At 45.0% G+C, this 19,930-nt stretch overlaps 1 protein-coding gene across 1 annotated transcript; it reads right to left on the reverse strand.

Annotated features, from left to right (window-relative positions):
- Positions 1–825: 825 nt before the first annotated feature.
- On the reverse strand, positions 826–3,700 carry LOC147426149 (uncharacterized). The gene is made up of 2 exons (XM_086498178.1): positions 1,453–3,700; positions 826–1,163 (listed from the first exon to the last, which is right to left on the reverse strand). The coding sequence occupies exons 1-2, from the start codon at positions 3,698–3,700 to the stop codon at positions 826–828; spliced, it is 2,586 nt and encodes an 861-aa protein (XP_086354304.1).
- Positions 3,701–19,930: the final 16,230 nt, after the last annotated feature.

Here is a 19,930-nt window from a genome sequence, read left to right on the forward strand (position 1 = left end):
AAGCAGCCACATTTATTGCTTGATCGTCTAGCATTACTACTAAGTTCATGTCCAATATTCAACCATGGACATTTCTTTTAGGTAATTAGTTGATTACACATTACGGAAAAGAGAGAGAGAGAGAGAGAGAGAGAGAGAGAGAGAGAGAGAGATGGCTTGGGTGTTGCCACTTTTAGTTTCGACTTCACCGAATGCGAACAATTAGCACAAGAAGCTTTGGACAAATTCTCACGATAATTCCCACATTCTGGACTTACCTGAACATCATGAGCTTCTGTGAGGGAGGCATGGCATACCTATCTAGGTACGATTGGGGGCAGGGGACTGCCGGCCCGGTGGGAGGGCAGGCGGTCCCCTGCCCCCAATCGTACCTAGCTAGATATGCGGTGCCTCTTGAGCAGAAGCTCATGATGTTATGCATTCTATGAAAAACACTGAAAAAGACTCTGTTTTCCTACATGAGAAAATCTCTAAATCTTCTTGTGTAGATGGCTGAAGTGGTATTTACATACATCTGTTGAGGCCTTAACAGTATAAAGGAAAAATTCTTCTCATAGCCTCATGTTGTGAGTTGGACAAATTAATAGCAAGAGTTGCGATTGGAGAAGCATAACATGTCTATCATGTTCCTCCATTTTGGTGAGATTTGAGAGAATTGATAGTCCAGCCTCGAGTGTGACGTCAAGGACTGATAATGGACCTACATAGACATATCTCAATCATAAAGATGTTCCGCCTCAGCGAAGGAGAAAGACATATGCACCAGGCCATTGTTTTTATGATTGTTTTGGTCTGTCAATGCACTTTGTATAGGTCCAACTAGTTCTAGATTTGTGAGTCAAGAAATGCCTTTATTCGTTGCATTGTTGGGCGATTACTTGGCAGTTCATCTGTGCATGTCAAAGCCATCTGCAATAGGAGCCGGACTTGCGATTCAGCTATTTTGGTCTCCATGAAAGAGCCTTGCAACAAATCTGCATGCACAATTTCGCATAATTCTTCACTATGGTGCGATGACAACAGCTTTTGTTTGACCCATTCATGAAGGCTCGCTCCATGGAGGAGCTCATCAGTTGGCCCTCTCCCGGTTACCATCTCCAGGATAACCACTCCAATTAAGCTAAAGATATCCACCTTGGTCGTGATTTTTGTTGTGTATGCAAACTCTGAAACAAGAAATTGCAAACATTGTGTCCATGCTACTCACATAAATTATAAAATTCATTTATGAAAACAAAATTGCATAATTTGTAAAATGCCCAAAACTTGTGATTTTGAAAATCGACATGTAAGCGTCATATCTTTTGGAGTATAAACAGAAGATAGATAAGGTGTGCTTAAAGTGCAAGAGGCGGTTAGTAGTGTGGCACTTGATGCATGCTTTCATGCACTGTGATCAACAAAAAAATTACCAGCCTTTAAGGATAATGTTACTCCGTGATATGCAGAATTTTTGGGGTGCCATGTAGCCAATGGACCCTTTGAAGTTTGAAGATAGGGAGACCTCTTTAGTACTATCCTTTACAAGCTTTGCAAGCCCAAAGTCTGCAAGGTGTGCTTCAAGTTTGGAGTTGAGAAGTATGTTTCCAGGCTTCACATCACCATGGATGATGGGCACATGATCATACTCATGGTGCAAGTACGCCAAGGCATTGGCAACACCTCGAGCTACCTTGAGTACCATGGCCAAGTTTAGCCTTTTCAGTAAGGAATAGTGTTCCAGACTCCCATTTGGCACAAATTCCAACACCAATGCACATACTTCAAGGCTCAAGACGCATCCCAAAACTTTGATGAGGTTTCTATGCCTTAATTTGCTCAGGATATCAACCTCTTGCAGCAATGCTTCACGGGAGCATGTAACGTGATCCTTGAACTTTTTGATAGCAACCTCTTCACTGTTTGAGAGTGTTCCTCTATACACCTCACCAATTGCACCCTCCCCCAACAAGTTCCTCTTTGAGTAGCCCTGTGTTGATTCTGAGAGCTCTTGGGCAGAAAAGTGCCTTACTTCTACCAAGCTCTTGGATGCTTGGTCTATCTCAGCCAATGATCGGCTTTTTGAACTCAAGTACCTGTTATAACAAATTGCCGCTACTATGGCCGTTGCTACTGATGATATGGCCAAGGCAATAAGAATCCTCATCTTCGAACCTAAATTAGGACTTTGATGGTGTGGAAGGCAAGGCTTGTGTATGATGTCACCACACAATCCAGGATTTCCTTGAAAGCAACTTGCATCCATTAAGTGTGAAAAGGTCCATGTAGAGGGAATGGGACCCTTGAAATTGTTGAATGAGATGTTGAGGAATTGTAAGTGTTGTAAAGTTAATGACGGCAAGGAACCAGTAAGCTCATTGCTTGAAAGATCTAACGAGCGTAGGCTTAGGTATGTATTGTGGCTTAAATGTAGCGGAAACTCTCCGACAAGATTGTTGGCAGAAACATTGAGATATGCAAGTGCCATACAATCACCCAGAGTCTCTGGTACTGCACCCACCAATTGGTTATGGGACAAATCAATCTGCTGCACCAACAACAGTTGTCCCAACCAAAGCGGCAAATTTCCCGAGAGGTTGTTGTGAGAAAAGTCCAGAACTACTACAGTTTTCAACACACGGGCAAGGCTGTCTGGGAGGCTGCCATGGAGCTTGTTGAAAGACAAATCTATCTCTGTACGCAAGATTAAGCCCACCCAATCTGGGATTGTGCCTTGCAGCATATTGCTACGCAGATATAATTGCCCTAAGCTAACAAGACCTTCCATTTTGCTGGAAAGGCCGCCCGCCAGCTGATTGTGTGATAAATTGAGGTAGTACAGATGACTACAATTGGACAGGGTGTCCCAGGGAATATTACCGGACAGCTGATTGTCAGCAAGATTAAGAAACTGTAGTGCTTTTAATCGGGTAAGCTCGGGTGGAATTGAGCCAGCAATCTGATTGCCAGATATATCTAATTGAATCAGACTGGTCGACGCATTGCTAAAGCCGCTGATCAGGGGCCGTGGTTCCAAACCCAAAAGATGATTTTGGTTCACAAGAAGTTGCTCTAGGTACTTCAATTCCATGACCTGGACTGGAATAAAGCCACGTAATTGGTTAGCAGCGAGATTAAGGTTAACAAGCCCTGTGCAATTGCCAAGTGTTGCTGGGATATTTCCTGTGAGCTTGTTCTCCCAAAGAATCAAACGCTGTAGATGGGACAGATGGCCAAGTTCTGCAGGCACGAGGCTTGAGAGCTCGTTTGATTGAAGCTGGAGCATAATCAAGCTGGTGCAATTGCCCAAACTCCGAGGAATGGGACCTATCAGATTATTCTGATTTAGGGATAGATACTTAAGCTTAGTGCAAGTGCCCAAGCTGGATGGGATGGCACCTGTAAGGTTGTTTTCAGACAAAATGAGAGATTTAAGACTGGTTAAAGCTCCCAGCTGTTTTGAATTTCCACCTTTCAGCTGGTTTGCTCTTAGGTCTAAACCTTGAAGCTGGACCAAGAACCCGAGCTCGCTGGGAATAGGGCCTGCGAGCTTGTTTGAGTCAAGTCCGAGATAATCGAGACTAGTGCAACTGCCCAAGCTGCGAGGGATGGCACCTGTGAATCCATTTTGGCCCAGGTCAAGATGAATGAGATGGGTGGAGTTCCGGCAAATTTCTGAAGGAATATGCCCTGAAAGATTGTTTCCCCACAAAATCAACATTTGTAGCACAATAAGTTTTGGATAAATTATCGCAAGAATTTCCGACTTACCTCAACATCATGAGCTTCTGTGAGGGAGGCACCGTATACCTAGCTAGGTACGATTAGAGGCAGGGGACTACCGGCCCGGTGGTCCCTTGCCCCCAATCGTACCTAGCTAGGTATGCGGTGCCTTTCGAGCAGAAGCTCATGATATTATGCATTGTATGAAAAACACTCGAAGCTCATGATATTATGCATTGTATGAAAAACACTCAAAAAGACTCTGTTTTCCTACATGAGAAAATTTCTAATCTTTTTCTGCTAGGAGCTTGGGCTGGGGATGGAACCAATCAAAGCATTTGCACATAGACTTAGTTTGAGGAGCAAGCTGCAATTTGTAAATAGAGCAGGAGGAATGAGACCGCTAACGCTGTTCCTGCAAAGAATAAGCACTTGAAGAGAGAAGAGACAGCAGAGAGATGGAGGGATAGAACATGTACCTGTGAGCCTCATATTCTGACTGAGATCCAAGATTCGGAGCGAGGAGCAGCGAGAGAGGTATGCCTCCCGAGAGAAGGTTTGCAGAGATATAAGGGAAGTATGTGCCACTTCCCCCAACTTGCCAGCCCCGTTTTCAAGTGATTACTTGCGTCCCTTGTATTCGGCACTTTCTTATGATATTGATCATTCGTTCGCGTCCCTCACTCTCGTGTCCCTCTTGCGTTCAGTTTTCAAGTTGCGTTCTTGTACATGCGTTTGCTTGCCTGCAGGTCCCGTTTGCATCGCAGGTGAGCCGGCGCGGCCCCTTTTCCGCGACGCCCCGAACGAGGGCGCCACACTTGGTATCAGAGCTTCGGCTCGAGTCCCCGCCGACTCGACGTCGGCCCGTGGCCCGTGGTTGTCACCACGCTTTCGGCCCATCTGCCTCGTTTTTCCACGTTTTCTCCACGTTCTCGGCCCGTGTTGCCCCGTTTTGCCCCGTTTCACCACGTCCCTTGCGTGATTGCCCCGTTTGCCCCGTTCCTTGCGTTTTCTCCACGTCCTCCACAGTTTTTCACCGTTTTGCCTCGTTTGACCCGCGTTTCGCCCCGATTTCACCGCGTTCTCCGCATTCTTGACCCGTTTTGCCCCGTTTTGACGCGTTTCTCCTCGTTCCCCATCGTTTTTCAACGTTTTACCTCGTTTTGCCCTATCTTACACCGTTTGAGACCAGTTTTCATCGTTTTTGAGCCGTTTTTCGCGGTTTTCATCGTTTTGGACCCCGTTTTGCGCTGTTTCATAGTTTTTCAACGTTTTCAAGCCGTTTCTCGCAGTTTTTCAATTTTTAACATTTTTTGAGTTTTTCTTTTCGGTTTCGGCCACAAAAGTACAAAAATGGCTAGAGATCAAGAATATGATGACGGATACAGAACCGAGCCTGATCTGAATAAGAAGGAGAAGAAGAAGAAGGAAACGAAGACACGACAAGATGCCCAAGAAACAATAGAAAGAAGACTAGAGGCCTGCATCATGGCCTCCGTGGAACAACAGATCAACTTGATGTCGGCTAACCTGGGCGAATTGATTCAAACACAGCTAGGCCAACGATACGAAGACCGACCAGGCCCCAGTAATGTCAACACGCGGCGTAACACACAAAAACGACCGCGACCCGAAGACGAAGATTATCAGGATGATCAAAGTGAAAGACGCTACTACAGCCCTGACAAACATCTAGAAGACGAAAACAGACTGGGAAAATTCAGACCCACTCCCCCAGAGAAATACAAAGACAACCGCACCTCACTGGAACTCAACAAGTGGTTCAGCGAGGTAGAAGACTACATGCAGTGGAACAACATAGGCAGACGCAGATATGTGCAAGTGGCCAAAACCTTTCTGGCCGACGACGCCTATGTATGGTTCCTCACTGAACAACAATCAAAGCGCTGAGAGGACTAGGAGGACCTACAAAGAGACATGCTCAGCTACTTTGTCCCAGAAAATGAGGGCAACAAAATCAGAGATTCGTGGCACGATCTACGCCAGGACGGCCACATATCAGAATACATTGTCAAATACCGCCGACTCATGCTCCAACTCCCATTGATGCACACAACAGACAGGCTACATGGGTTCCTGTACGGCCTTAAGCCCTGGGCCTGTCGAGAGGTAGAAAAACAGAATCCCAACACCTGGGAAGTGGCCGCCAATATGGGAGAAAAGCTACGCGACACAAACTCCACACCAGGTTTGCCCTCCCGCGGATTTGTACACAATAACCGAAGCAATGTTACCCGCCCACCACCACCCAATTCCACCCTGGGATTAGGCCGCGGAAATGGCGCCTTAATCCCACGCAGCATTTTTGCGAGCAAATCTTACAACCCCACACCCAACAGTTTTGCCTCCTATACTTACAACGGCAATAATAACAACCCGCACCCTGATCGCGTATGGTGCAGCGACTGCAGGATTGCTCATGGCCCCAACTACGCATGTGTCCGCAAGAGAAATCAAGCATTAGCCTCATCTAGCAGGGCCAACACCATCGCCATAGAAGAACCACCCTCCCCCCCCCAAAAGAAGAATCGAAGAAATGGATAACCCTGCTGCTGACCAACAACTTCGGATTGGAGCAGTATCCCTCCAACCTCAATGCATGGCAGCAGCTATCACGGACATTCAGAACTTATATGTCCAGGCAACAATCGGGTCCCAGCAGCAATGGATCATGGTAGACTCAGGCGCTACACACAACTTTCTATCCCCGTAGTGCGCCGCTCGCCTGGGCCTACGCCTCACCACCATAAATGAAACCACTGTCAAGTTTGCCCAAGGAAAGGATAGTAATGTCAAGGCAGCCCGTCAAGTCAGGATTGAGATGGGTGAATTCACATGTCGACTTGACTTCATAGTGGTACCAATGGACGATTTCGAGGCAATCATTGGTCTGTCCTTCAACGACAAGTATCTTATTGCACTCCTAGGCATGAAGGTGGATCAATTGCTGCTGAACAATCAAGGAAAAGCAGTGACAGTACAAGGCGCCAGACTCACAACAAAGCAAGCTTTCACCCATCAGGTGCATCTGCAAACCAAAACCCCCCCCATCAACCGCCAAGACCCTGCGCAGTTAGCAGCGATGAAAGGGAAACAAAAACTCCCAGAATACTCGTCCCCCAAACTCAACCTCATGAGTGCAAAACAAGTAGAGAGGGCTCTCAAGAAAGGAGCTCAGGTTCACCTCTGCATCATGCAAGCAAAGGAGTAGCCCACAGCAAGGCTCAACTCTATCACCATCGAGCAGGCCAAAGTGGGTGACCCCTCACTTACCCCCATCCTCCAGAAGTACAAGGATGTCATGCCCCCAGAACTTCCCCCGGGCCTACCCCCTCCCCGTCAAATTCAACATGAAATTGACCTCCTCCCAGGAAGCACACCTCCAGCAAAGGCCCCCTACCGCATGAACGACACCGAGCTCAAAGAGCTCAAGAAGCAACTCCGAGAGTTAGAGGATCAAGGTTTCATTCAGCCCAGCAGCTCTCCTTTTGGGGCCCCAGTCCTCTTTGTCAAGAAGAAAGACGGTTCGATGCGACTATGCGTGGATTATCGGGCTCTCAACAAAATAACTATCAAAAACAGGTACCCAGTTCCCCTCATGGAAGATCTTCTGGACAGACTACAGGGTGCCCAATACTTCACGCGCATCGATCTCCGGTCAGGCTATCACCAAGTTCGAATCGCCTCTAAAGACATCCCGAAGACTGCCTTCCGCACACGCTACGGCTCCTGGGAATGGATGGTCCTGGGGTTCGGTCTCACCGGCTGTCCGGGCACTTTCTGCAGAATCATCCATGACAGTTTCCGCGACATGATTGACGACTACCTAATCACCTACATCGATGATTTGCTCATTTACAACAAAACCTTAGAAGAGCACCAGAAGCATGTCGCCGCAGTACTCCAGCGCCTCCGGGAACACCAGTATGCCAAGCTGGAGAAGTGTGAGTTCGCTGTCCAGAAAATCAAGTTCCTGGGCTTCATCGTCACGTCAGAAGGGATTATGGTGGACCCCAAGAAAGTCGACACTGTCATCAGGTGGGCTCCACCGACATCCATCAAAGAAGTCCGAGAGTTTGTGGGCTTCTGTCAGTACACACGTCGCTTCATCCACGATTTCAGCAAGATCGTTGCCCCACTTACAGAGATAACCAAAGGCCACAAATCCTTTCAGTGGACGTCCAGAGAAGAAGAGGCCTTTGAGAACCTGAAGATAGCCATGTGTAGTACCCCCGTCCTCCGACTACCCGACTTCACCAAACCCTTTGAAGTCCACACTGATGCCTCTGATGGTGCCATTGGCGGTGTCCTCATGCAAGAGCATCAACCCATCGCCTACGAGTCCCACAGGTTTACAGATGTGGAGACCAGATGGACCACCCATGAGAAGGAAATGCTCGCTGTCGTCCACTGCCTCCGAAAGTGGCGACACTATGTCCAAGACAAACACACCAAGGTCTACACTGACAACATCTCCCTCAAGTACTTCCAGACACAGCCCAAAATCACCCCCAAGCAAGCTAGGTGGCAAGATACACTGGCAGAATACGACATCGACATCATCCACAAACCAGGTACTACAAATGTCGTGCCAGATGCTCTCAGTCGAATGCCCACCCTCACGGCTATCTCCACAGCAACCAGCACTCTACGCCAACGCATCCTCGACGCTCAGAAAGCTGATCCTGCTATCCTCCGCATGCTCAACAACCACATCTCTGGGAAAACGGCAGTGGATCTCTTTGAAGTCAGAGATAACCTCTTCTACGCGCATGGAAAAATCTACATCCCCAATGATCTAGAGCTAAAGAAAGACCTCATGTAGGAGGCTCATGACTGCAAGCTAGCTGGACATGGTGGCCAGAAGAGATCTTATGACAAACTACACCAACACTACATGTGGCCAAAAATGAAGGATAACGTAATCGACTACGTGCGCACCTGCCCAACCTATCAACTGGTCAAAGCTCAAAGAGTCAAGCCTGCTGGCCTCCTCCACCCAATGCCAACACCCTCCCGGCCTTGGGACATGGTAAGTATGGACTTCATCGTCGACCTCCCCCCCTCCCACGGCCACACTACCATCATGGTGGTCGTCGACTACTTCACCAAGCAAGCTCACTTCATACCTGCAAAGCCTCCCGTCACCGCCTACCAAGTCGCCAAACACTTCTTTGCCAAAGTCTTCAAATACCACAGCCTCCCCCTAGCCATAGTTTCTGATCGCGACACCCGCTTCCTCAGCAACCTTTGGCGCGAGCTCTTCAAGCTGCTAGGCACCCAGCTCCGCTTCTCCTTCGCCTACCACCCAGAAACCGATGGTCAAACCGAAAGAGTCAACCAAGGCATTGAAGACTACATCCGCAGCTACGTCAAGGCAGATCAGAAGGACTGGTCCAAATACATGGACGTCTTGGAATTCCACTACAACAACTCCATCCACAGCGGCACTGGCTACACCCCCTTCAAGCTCTCCACAGGTAAAGAAGTCATCACACCTCTTGTACTGGCAACCGACGACGTGCATGCCCAGGATCTGGAATGTGAAGAGTTTCTTCAACAATGGCAAACCCGCATGCAAAGGGCAAAGAAGAGTCTCGAGCAAAGCAAGGTACGCATCGCCAAATACGCCAACCAAAAGCGAAGGCCTGCCGAACTCTTCCAAGAAGGTGACTTAGTCCTTGTCAGCTCCTAGAATATCACCCTCCCTCAAGGCCTCTCCCTGAAGTTCAACCACCGCTACTATGGGCCATACAAAGTGCTCAAGTCTTACAACGACATCACCTACAAGCTCGACCTCCCATCACACATCAACATCCAGAACGCCTTCCATGTAAGTCTCCTCAAAAGGTTTGTGCCGGATAACACCTATGGTAGAAGCCTCCCTGAATATGTAAAGGATGGCCCGCCACATGAGCCGGAGGCCATCCTAAAGTCATGTTTTGGGCGCCGGGGACAACTTTTCTATGTCAAATGGCGCAATCGCCCCATGACAGAATGCACTTGGGTACCTGAAGAAATCATGCTTTGACTCGGAAGACCCCTTGTGCTGCGCTTCTACAACATGCCCACTGAAGAGGAGGACAACCCACTACATGACAACAACATAGAGTAGTCCTCCCCCCCACTTGTAACTAGCATCACCCTAGGTAGCTAGACATTTGTTGGCAACACTTAACTCCCCCCCTTGTAAATATCCACCCCAAAACCTCGGCATCAACTTTTGTATCGGCACCTCTCAAAACCCTGGCTTGACGTGGGCGTCAAGCTCTCTCAACCCGGGGGTGTATATAAGGGAAGTATGTGCCACTTCCCCCAACTTGCCAGCCCCGTTTTCAAGTGATTACTTGCGTCCCTTGTATTCGGCACTTTATTATGATATTGATCATTCATTCGCGTCCCTCACTCTCGTGTCCCTCTTGCGTTCAGTTTTCAAGTTGCGTTCTTGTACATGCGTTTGCTTGCCTGCAGGTCCCGTTTGCATCGCAGGTGAGCCGGCACGGCCCCTTTTCCGCGACGCCCCGAACGAGGGCATCACAAGAGAGATTGAGGGTGGACATGAAGGTAAGGTTTCCAATCTGTGGTGAATGCCAACCCAGACTTGGCCAGGTTTATGGTGTCAATGTGAGATTGGCCAGAGACATAACTGCAAGTCACTCCAGACCACGATTTGCAAATGTTAAGTGAGTTATTGACGTTCCAAGCTCGGAGAAGTGCTTGCGAATTTGCGACACGAGACTTCAATTCAAGAAGAGCACCCAATTCAGAAAAAGGCACCGGTGAGGTCGAGTATGTGCCACTGCCGATGCTGTTGAGGGAGGTTACAAACATCAAATGCAGCATGAGTATGAATTACAGAATTTAGCGTTGGGTCATTGTAGTACTCAATATATAAACAAGATGTTTTGGATCAATTCTCACCACATTGTGACTTAGCTCAACATCACGAGCTTCTGTGAGGGAGGCACCGTATACCTAGCTAGGTATGTGGTGCCTCTCGAGCAGAAGCTCATGATGTTATGCATTGTATGAAAAACACTAAAAAAGACTCTGTTTTGCTATATGAAAAAAATTCTAAATCTTCTTGTGATATACCTGGCTCAAAAGCAGTAAGCAAAAGAGTAGAAGGATGGCTTGTGAGAGTAGTGGAACTGTAGTCATGGCTTTCAACATTAATTGTGCAGAGGTCAATATATGGAGCTGCAGTAGTTAAATTCTCTCTCTCTCTCTCTCTCTCTCTCTCTCTCTCTCTCTCTCTCTCTCTAGTGTCCTTCCCAACAAGTAGGCCTCTGCAATTTATAAAGCAAGCAAGAAAGCCGCTGCAGTAAGGGAATTCCTACCCTTTGCCGAGGGATAGCGGTCGACTAATTATTGAGAGGAAAAGTTTCAACCCTCCCTTGCATCTTTCTTAATTAGGCCAATCTATATATTGTGTGCCGGTTCAGAAATTTATAACACGAGTACCGCCAACCGCCTTCGGCGGCCTCTCTCTTTTCTCCCTCGTCCCCCCTCTGAGCTCTCTCTCTCTTTTTTGCTCCCCCACTTTTGGCTTATAGCTTTCATCTCGCAGAACGTGACACTTGTAAAGGGTCACTACCTCCGCCATATTATGTTAGTAGATAGTAGAGTAGCAAGGAAAAAACTCCGCTTCCAAATTTATAAAAATAGTGTGCATATGAAAAAGTTGCAATCTTTTTTGCTAAATTTCATGTTAGTACTTGTCCTACAGGGATTGCTGTATGTTTACATGGAATTCTTGGGAGCAATTGTTGACCGTTGGATAGAGCTTGTCGATTCGTTCCACATGGCAAGCTAATGATTGCAAACCTCTTTAGAGGAGCTTCAAGAGAGCAATTTCTTGTGTATATGTGTAGGCCATGCTAGAGATAGTTGATGGTCGTTTTCCCGTTGCTATAAAGGGGGACATTGAGTAGTGGGTATAAGACTGTCTTACTATGGGCCATTGTAGTTTTTGACCTTGTTGCTAGTATGAAACAACATATCCACAAATGAATGGGACACTCAACAAAAGGAACTGTTGTTGGAATATTTTGGCAATTCGAGCCCGATTATGCATCGTTGTCAAACTACGACTCCGCTTAGACGGAAAGAACGTTCAAAAACACCATATCTGAAACCCTCTATAAATAGAGATTATATTTTGATCTAGAGTACTTGTCAATTGTAACCTATTGAACAAGGTGTCAAAGTTGGTCAAAGGCTTTAAATCTGTTGAGAGCCTTCTAAAAGAAGGTCTTAATATCCCTATGCCAAAGGTAGTCTCAAAGACCTTTGGAGGGTCATGACCTCAGACCCATCAACTTTTTATTCCTTTGTACTCACCATCTATTATTTTCTCAAAAGTAGGCGACTACAAATTGACACAATCTACACGTGTTCTTTTCCTCAAGGTGGGAAATCATTGCTTTTACTATGTGAATACAGTTCGAATCACTTATAATCACGAGGCTTGCCAATGCTAAAATGTGACATGAGCAAATGAGAACGAGAGAGAGAGAGAGAGAGAGAGAGAGAGAGAGAGGGAAGAAGAAGAAGAAGAGATTTTTAACGTCGTAGAAAACTATCCCAAGAGACCTTAAAGATCTATCCGATGAGGATAGTTGAACTCAAGAGTTATTATTCAAGAGGGAAATGGCATAACCAATCTACCACACTTGGGTGATAGAAAGGTTATACTATCTTCCTCTTCTTATTCTCTCTCTCTCTCTCTCTCTCTCTCTCTCTCTCTCTCTCACACACACACACACACACACACACACACACACACACACACACACCAAGAAGAAGAGATTTTTTACGTCGTAGGAAACTGTTTAAGGATAAACTGAATGGGCGCCCACGTGGCCAGACACATAGCCGGACACCACATTTGTAGTCTATCATTTTGTCGAGCTAATGTAATGATATTCTGTGTAAATCCTGATTCTAGAGTAGTGGATTAATCCCCTGAGTTGTAATGATGTAAGGATATTTGTAAAGGTCCATGTAAACCGGCCATTGACCATTTACAAAGCTCTAGGTGTAAAGGTCAATAATTGTAATGTGAAAGGAAAGCTTTTCTTTGAAGAAGAAAGGAGCTATGAAAACGTGCGCTCAAGCTACGAGCTACTCCAACCTTGTAATCAACTTTTCTAACGATTGGGTAATCAGATTTTAGTTTCGAAACTTGCATTGTGTTCCTCTTTCTTTGCTCTTTCAATTAAGTGTAAGCATTGTTAGTTTTGATGTGGTTTGCGACTACACGTCTGTGAGCTATACTTGCAGATTTGAGTGCTTAAATCATTGTTTATAGTCGTTTTAACCATAGGAGAGTATTCCTAGACCATAGGGCGACCTTTCTAGATAGTTCTGTTGTAGTTTTCAGGACCTTTTTCATGATGGATCGTGATTTTGGTACCTTGTCAGATTGCAATCAGACTTGCTAGGATAGTGCCCCTAGGTGTCTTAGACCTCCTCCTAAAGTTTTGTTGCATTTCGAATCTGTTCGAGTGCCGAAATGGCGTGATGACCTAGAGCTGTGAGAAATGACATATGCAGATTTCCCTGATCATTGAGTGTTGGCTTGCTTGTAGAGTTGTTGTGTTTGCTTGTTAAGGTTCACTTCATGAGATTGACGATCTCATAGAGTCTCCGTGCCCCATCCGAGTCACTTTCCCTGAGTATTGACATTATGTTAGTGTTAGAAAGCTATGCTTCAAACGTCTATCGCGGCGACCCGCTAACAGAAACTATCCCAAGAGACCTTAAAGATCTAGCCGACGAGGAGAGTTGAACTCAAGACCTGTTATTCAAGAGGGAAATGACATAACACACACACACACACACACACACACACACACACACACACACACACACACACACACACACACACACACACACACACACACGACTTCCATATGTATATCTCCTTCCTCCCAACACATTGCCATAGGTGCAGCAAGGTAAAGTTGGCTATGTGTCTCTTGTTCTCAATGTGTATACATGGATTTGGTGTTTATAACAATGAGTAACTGAGTATGCTAGCAAAAATACATAGAATAACTAGCATAAATGGGTATAGTAACTAGGCTAACTGGGTATACTCGCCACCATAGCCATTATGCCAACTAGCATACACAATAACATTTATGCTAACCAACATAAATCGGTATGCTAAATAGCGTTAAGTGGGCATGCTAACTAAACACAGTTTGCTAGCCACCATGCCCCTATGCTAACTAGCATACAAACTCTCGTAACTTGCATATGGACTCTGCTAACTAGCATGCATAGAAGCATGCCTGCTGACTAGCATCACCAGGTATGCTAACTAGCCTAGAAAGTACCATTCATGATGGTTACAACTATCTGTACTATCAACAAACTGGGTAAGTCAACTAGCTTATTTCTTAGGGGTACTAGCTTATTGAGTGTGAAAAGTAGCCTTCGATATATGCTACCATTGCATTCATATAATGTTAACAAGACCAAAAAGGATGCCAATATAGCACAAGGTATGACCCCAAAAAAAACAATGGTACAAAATTTGTAAACATTACTATATTGAATGAAAGTTAGAATAGGTATGATCATTGAAAAGGTGATCTCATTATGATATTACAACTTTTCATCATAGTACATAATTTTACAAGTATGCAAAGAGTCAGGACTACTCTTCAAAACACTTGTGCATCTTAGGGGGCTTGTACTTGAAGTACCCAATGTTCTTGTGCTCTTGGCTTTGCGGAGTCTTTGTTTCTTGCATTGGCCTTTCTACTTCAAATTGATGTTGCTTCTCTAATCTTTCCATCTCATGCCTTTCAGCTTCTTTGTCAGCCTCCCTTTGTCTCCAATGGTTCTCTTCCTCTACTCAACCTCGTCTCTTTCTTGAAGACCTGCTTATATCTTATTGAGGACTGCATTATAAAACACATCTAAGCCAGTATCAAACCCATTGTCGACTGTGTATGATGCACGCTTCTCCGATTGCAGCCACGAAAATAGCCACGAAGCCAAAGTGTCTACTAGAAATTGTTGCCGATGTTCAATAGTCTGGTCCTCTAACTTGGGAGTAATAAGCCAAATTCCTTCAGGGTTTTGACACACTTTGTACTTATTGTCATCAATGATCAGAATGTTTTTGGGCCCGAGTTGCGTTAAGCCCCTCCAAAACATACTCATGTTCTTGAAGAAAACATGCTTATTTGTATCATCCAAGGCACTTTACCACAATGCTCTTGTGCCAAAACACCTGCCATACTGTATCTAATATTGCATTTACTTTATGATGCATGATAGTGCTCCATATGCACACATGGAAAAAATGAAGGCACCATTCTAGAAATTGATGGGTCTCTTTGAGACAAAATACGTATCACCTATCTTGCATACTGTCAGGACAAGGGTTCTGTAGGGGCAAGGCCCAAACCTAAGGACTAGGATGGTCATGGACTTTGGCCAGGGGCCAGGCTAGACAGTGTGGACACGGGATAGGGAAAGGGGCTAGGAGCCCGCCTATATAATGGGAGGTTGGGAGGAGGATCTCAAGTCAGCTTCCCTAGTTTACACTGGTATTAGAGCTTAGGTGGCCTAGGAGGTTTCCCTTCCACTCTCTCTCTAGGTGTTCTCACTTTTGGCTCCTAAAAGGAGGGCTTTAAGGTGTGAACCGTGCTCTTTTTAGAGATTTTCCCAAAATAGCAATCTTTTTTTCCTATTTCGGGTATCGTTTCCCGTTTGGGATGTCGCTGTGTGGTGCACGAAACTGTGCAAGCTTGGGCTTGGGAGGAATGCCATGGCTTTAATGCTTGGATTCCAAGAAAGCTTGGTCTAATTGTTGCTGTGCAAGGCGCACACACCTCCCCATCCTTACACGTTTTCTTCTCACGCTGCCTGCACAGAAAATCGTCAAAATTTGGTTTCTTTTTCACATGGCATGGACAAAGATTTCGATTTTTTGAGCCTTTGCCCTTCTTGGTGGTCTTTCCCACAAGAACGGCAAGTCACAAGCAAGAACCTCCTTGATTGGTGCAAGCATCAAGCCATGTCGGCTTTCCCTTGAGCTTGAGGGCTCACGATTCCGCTCAGTCCTTGCAGAATTTCCAGATTTCTGCATTTTTACGCTTGTGATGGTTTTGATTGGCGTTTATGCAACATAATCGTTCGCCGATTACGAAAGCTTTCAACTATCAAGCTTCTTCAAAGCGGTGACGATTCAACCATCTCCACTACAAGATTTCAATCCTCTTGTGAGCCAACGACGATTTTTCAGAGTTGGCTTTCTACGTCGATTGTGCAAGTTGTTTCTTCTTCGACGGTCAGGTGCTACGACACACAAGTGGAATTAGCAAGGCTCCTATACTTTGCGAGTGATCTCAATATCATGTATTTTTTCAGAGTACTTCTTTCACCGCACTGTGTAGCCATGGATTTGGATATCAATATGACATTTGATTTTGAGCAAAGTACTCCTGATCCTACCAATGATGGCCCGCGGCCGGATCCTCTCAAGGAGAGTACCCGCGATGCTACAGCAGGAGAAGATACTTACGGATTGATCGATATTCAAGAATTTCGTGCACTTCAGACATGCATGATAGTCATGGATGAAAATTTTAAAGCTTTAAATGAAAATGTTACTAAACTTTCCACTTTAGTAATTCAATTAATGCATCAGTAGTCTAAGAGTCCTGTTGACACCCACATGCATGAGCACGTTGGAACACAAGGGCAAGGCCCAATTAATGATACGTTGCATACTCTCACTGCCAAAGAGGTGGATGACTTGTTAAAGAACTTTAAACCACCAGTCTTTAAGGGCGAAGACCAAGAGCGCAATAAGGATGCAGTGAACATCTTTCTCAGCAAATGGGATGGAATTCACGCCTTACGGCATACTCCGGATGCAGTCAGAGCTCTGCAAACGAGCTTAACTCTGGAAGACAAGGCCTACAATTGGTGGATGTCTCTCAAGGAGAATAACATCATACACAGAGTTGGGCAGCCTTTGAAGCAATGTTTAGCAAGGAATGTTTTCCTACAAACGAGGCATATCGGAATTGGACGGCTTGGGACACATGTTCCATGCGCCAATACCCATCACTCCTTGAATATATCTCTCACTATTGGGACGTTATCCTCAAGTTGGAAGGCTTGGATACCTTTCAACAAGTACGAGGGTTCATACGAGGTCTAACACCGGAGCTTAAGAAGTATGTCAAGACCCAAGACCCTAAAACACTTGAGGAAGCCATAGTGAAAGCACATATTCATGATGACCCTGATGAGAAGAAAACACATAATAGTAACGTGCCTGCTAGTATACATGGTAATACACGCACTCAATATGGACACAATAAAAGAAAATTTCTAGTTGCTAATTCAGATGCATCTAAAAAACCCAAGGGGTCTAGGGGTCCTCTCTCTCCTAAGGATTTTGATAAAGCCAAGAAAGAGAAGTTATGTTATCAATGTTTAGGAAGAGGTCATGGCAAAAAGGATTGTCCCAAGGGAAAATCTATTGCTCAGGGGAAGGAGAAATCAGTGCACATGGTGCAACTACTGCCTCTTGAGTCTTCCTCAAAATTCTCCACAGTGGAAGTAACACACACTGAGGTGGTGTATGAATGCTGTCTCACAGCTTCCATGTGGCAACAAACCTTTGGACCACATGAGTTAGTACGTATGCACGGATATCTGCAAGGACACAAGGTGTGCATCTTGGTAGATGACGGTGGTACTCACAATTTCATCAATTATGGATTGGTGAAAAAGCCCAAACTGCCTCAAACTCCGAGTACCCACCGCTACAAGGTAGCAATGATGAATGGACATGATACTGAAATATGGGATACTCAATGTCGAGCTATTCCATTGGAAGTACAAGGACTCTACTTGTTTGGATTTTCAGGTTATGAACATGGAAAGGGCTGATGTAGTTCTTGGTAGGGAGTGGCTGCATAGCCTAGGACCATCACTGAAGCGTAGCTATGAGCACAATAGCTTGATGTTTGAATCCCATGGCGCACATGTGTTGTTGTTAGGAGAAAAGGATATACCTTCATCACCACTGATTTTTACTGCTAATCTTATACAACTCGTTTCTAATAATGAAATAGATCAGGTTTTCTTGTGTTACTCACTGTTTCATTTTCTTTCTAATTTTGAGTCTGTTGAACATTCCTCAACGCCACATGCTTCTCTCTCCTCTATTCCACCAATTGCTAATTCTACACAAGCAAATGTTGCTAGTCAATTACAAAAATTATTAAAGGAATTTCAAGATGTATTTCCTAATGATTTGCCATTAGGATTACCGCTGACACGATCAGTACAACATAGCATTGACCTGGCTGCAGGCTGTAAACCTGTTAGTAAACCACCTTATCGTATGAGTTACTCAGAGGCTACTGAGGTGGAATGTTAGCTTGCTGACTACTTAGCAGAGGTTTTATACAACCTAGTTCTTCACCATGGGCTTTGCCTATCCTTTTAGTGAAGAAAAAGGACGGTAGTATGCGCATGTGCGTAGACTACCGGGGCTTAAATGCGGTTACAGTTAAGAACAAATACCCATTTCCAAGAGTAGATGAGTTATTTGATAAGCTAACTCATGCTCACATTTTTATGAAAATCGACTTGCGGTCAGGATATCACCATGTCCGTATTCGGCTTGCCGATATACCGAAGACTACATTCCGAACACGGTTTGGACACTACGAGTTTTTGGTGATGCCCTTTGGGTTAATCAATAAGCCCGCAACATTCATGACACTTATGGATAGTGTCTTGAAGCCATATTTGGACAAATTTGTCATTGTTTTCCTCGATGACATTCTGGTTTATACTGCTTCTGAAGAAGAACACTTACAACATCTCAGGCAGGTATTTGAGTTGTTACGCACAAACAAGTTATATGCCAAGGAATCTAAATGTGATTTTCTCAAAGATGAAATTCATTATTTAGGGCATGCTATTTCAACTAACGGCCTATACATGGATCAATCCAAAGTGGATACCATCAGGAAATGGCCACCTCCTAAAAATCTGGAAGAATTACAGATATTTTTAGGATTTGCCGGTTTTTACTGAAGGTACGTTAAAAACTATGCTCAAATTGCTGTTCCTATGATGGATCAACTAAAAGGCAAAGGTAAAGATTTTCAATGGGGATCTGCTCAACAACACAGTTTTGATACGCTCAAGGATGCATTAGCTACAACTCCTATACTGGCTATTGTAGATCCTTTGAAACCATTCGTTTTGGAAACGGATGCCAATGATCGTGCTATTGGAGCAGTTTTGTTACAAGACGGACGGCCAATTGCATTTGAAAGTAAGAAGCTTGATGCAGCTCAGCAGAACTATTCTGCTTACGAATGCGAACTCTATGCAAAAGTGTCTGCCTTAAAGACATGGCGGAACTATCTGTATGGTGCTCAATTTGAGATTGTGTTTGACCATGAAAGCATCAAATGGTTTACACAACAAACAGATTTAAAGGGTCGAAAAGCCAGGTGGGCCGAGATCCTTCAGGAATATGACGCCAAATCAAGGTATCACAAAGGCCGATATAATGTAGTGGCAGTCGCTCTAAGTTGAATTCCCGAGATCAATTCGCTCTTGTTCATGGAACTTCGTAGTGAATTTTTAGATTCTCTCAAGGGCAAATATGAGTAAGATGAAGCATATTCCAAAGTGTGGAGCCATGTTTAAAAGAGGGATCCTTCTCACTCCAATGAAGGTAGTGTACAGTTAACCTCCACACCTAGTTCTCCTTTATCAAGTGATGAACTACAGTGATGGAAGCATTTTACCATCGACAATGGGTACCTACTCCACAAGGGGAGAGTTTGTGCACCGACGGACACAGACATTCGGCGCCAAATTCTTTATGAATGTCATGATAGTCCAAGTGTAGGACACCTGGGGATTAGAAAAACTTATTCTCTCGTACAACGATAGTTTTACTGGCCAAGTCTACATGGCTTTGTTCAAGCTTATGTCTTACATTGCCAAAAATGTCAAGTTAACAAGGCAGAGCGCCTGAAAGCAGGAGGACTCTTACATCCTTTGGAGATTCCCAATGGAAAATGGGAAAGTATCTCTATGGATTTTATTGTAGGTTTACCAACCACTATACGAGGTCATGACTCAGTATGGGTGGTCGTAGATAGGTTGACTAAACTATGTAAGTTTATTCCGACCAAAT

The sequence above is a fragment of the Adiantum capillus-veneris genome, chromosome 24 (assembly GCF_014529385.1).
Source record: "Adiantum capillus-veneris isolate H3 chromosome 24, ASM1452938v2, whole genome shotgun sequence".
Taxonomy (NCBI): Eukaryota; Viridiplantae; Streptophyta; class Polypodiopsida; order Polypodiales; family Pteridaceae; genus Adiantum; species Adiantum capillus-veneris.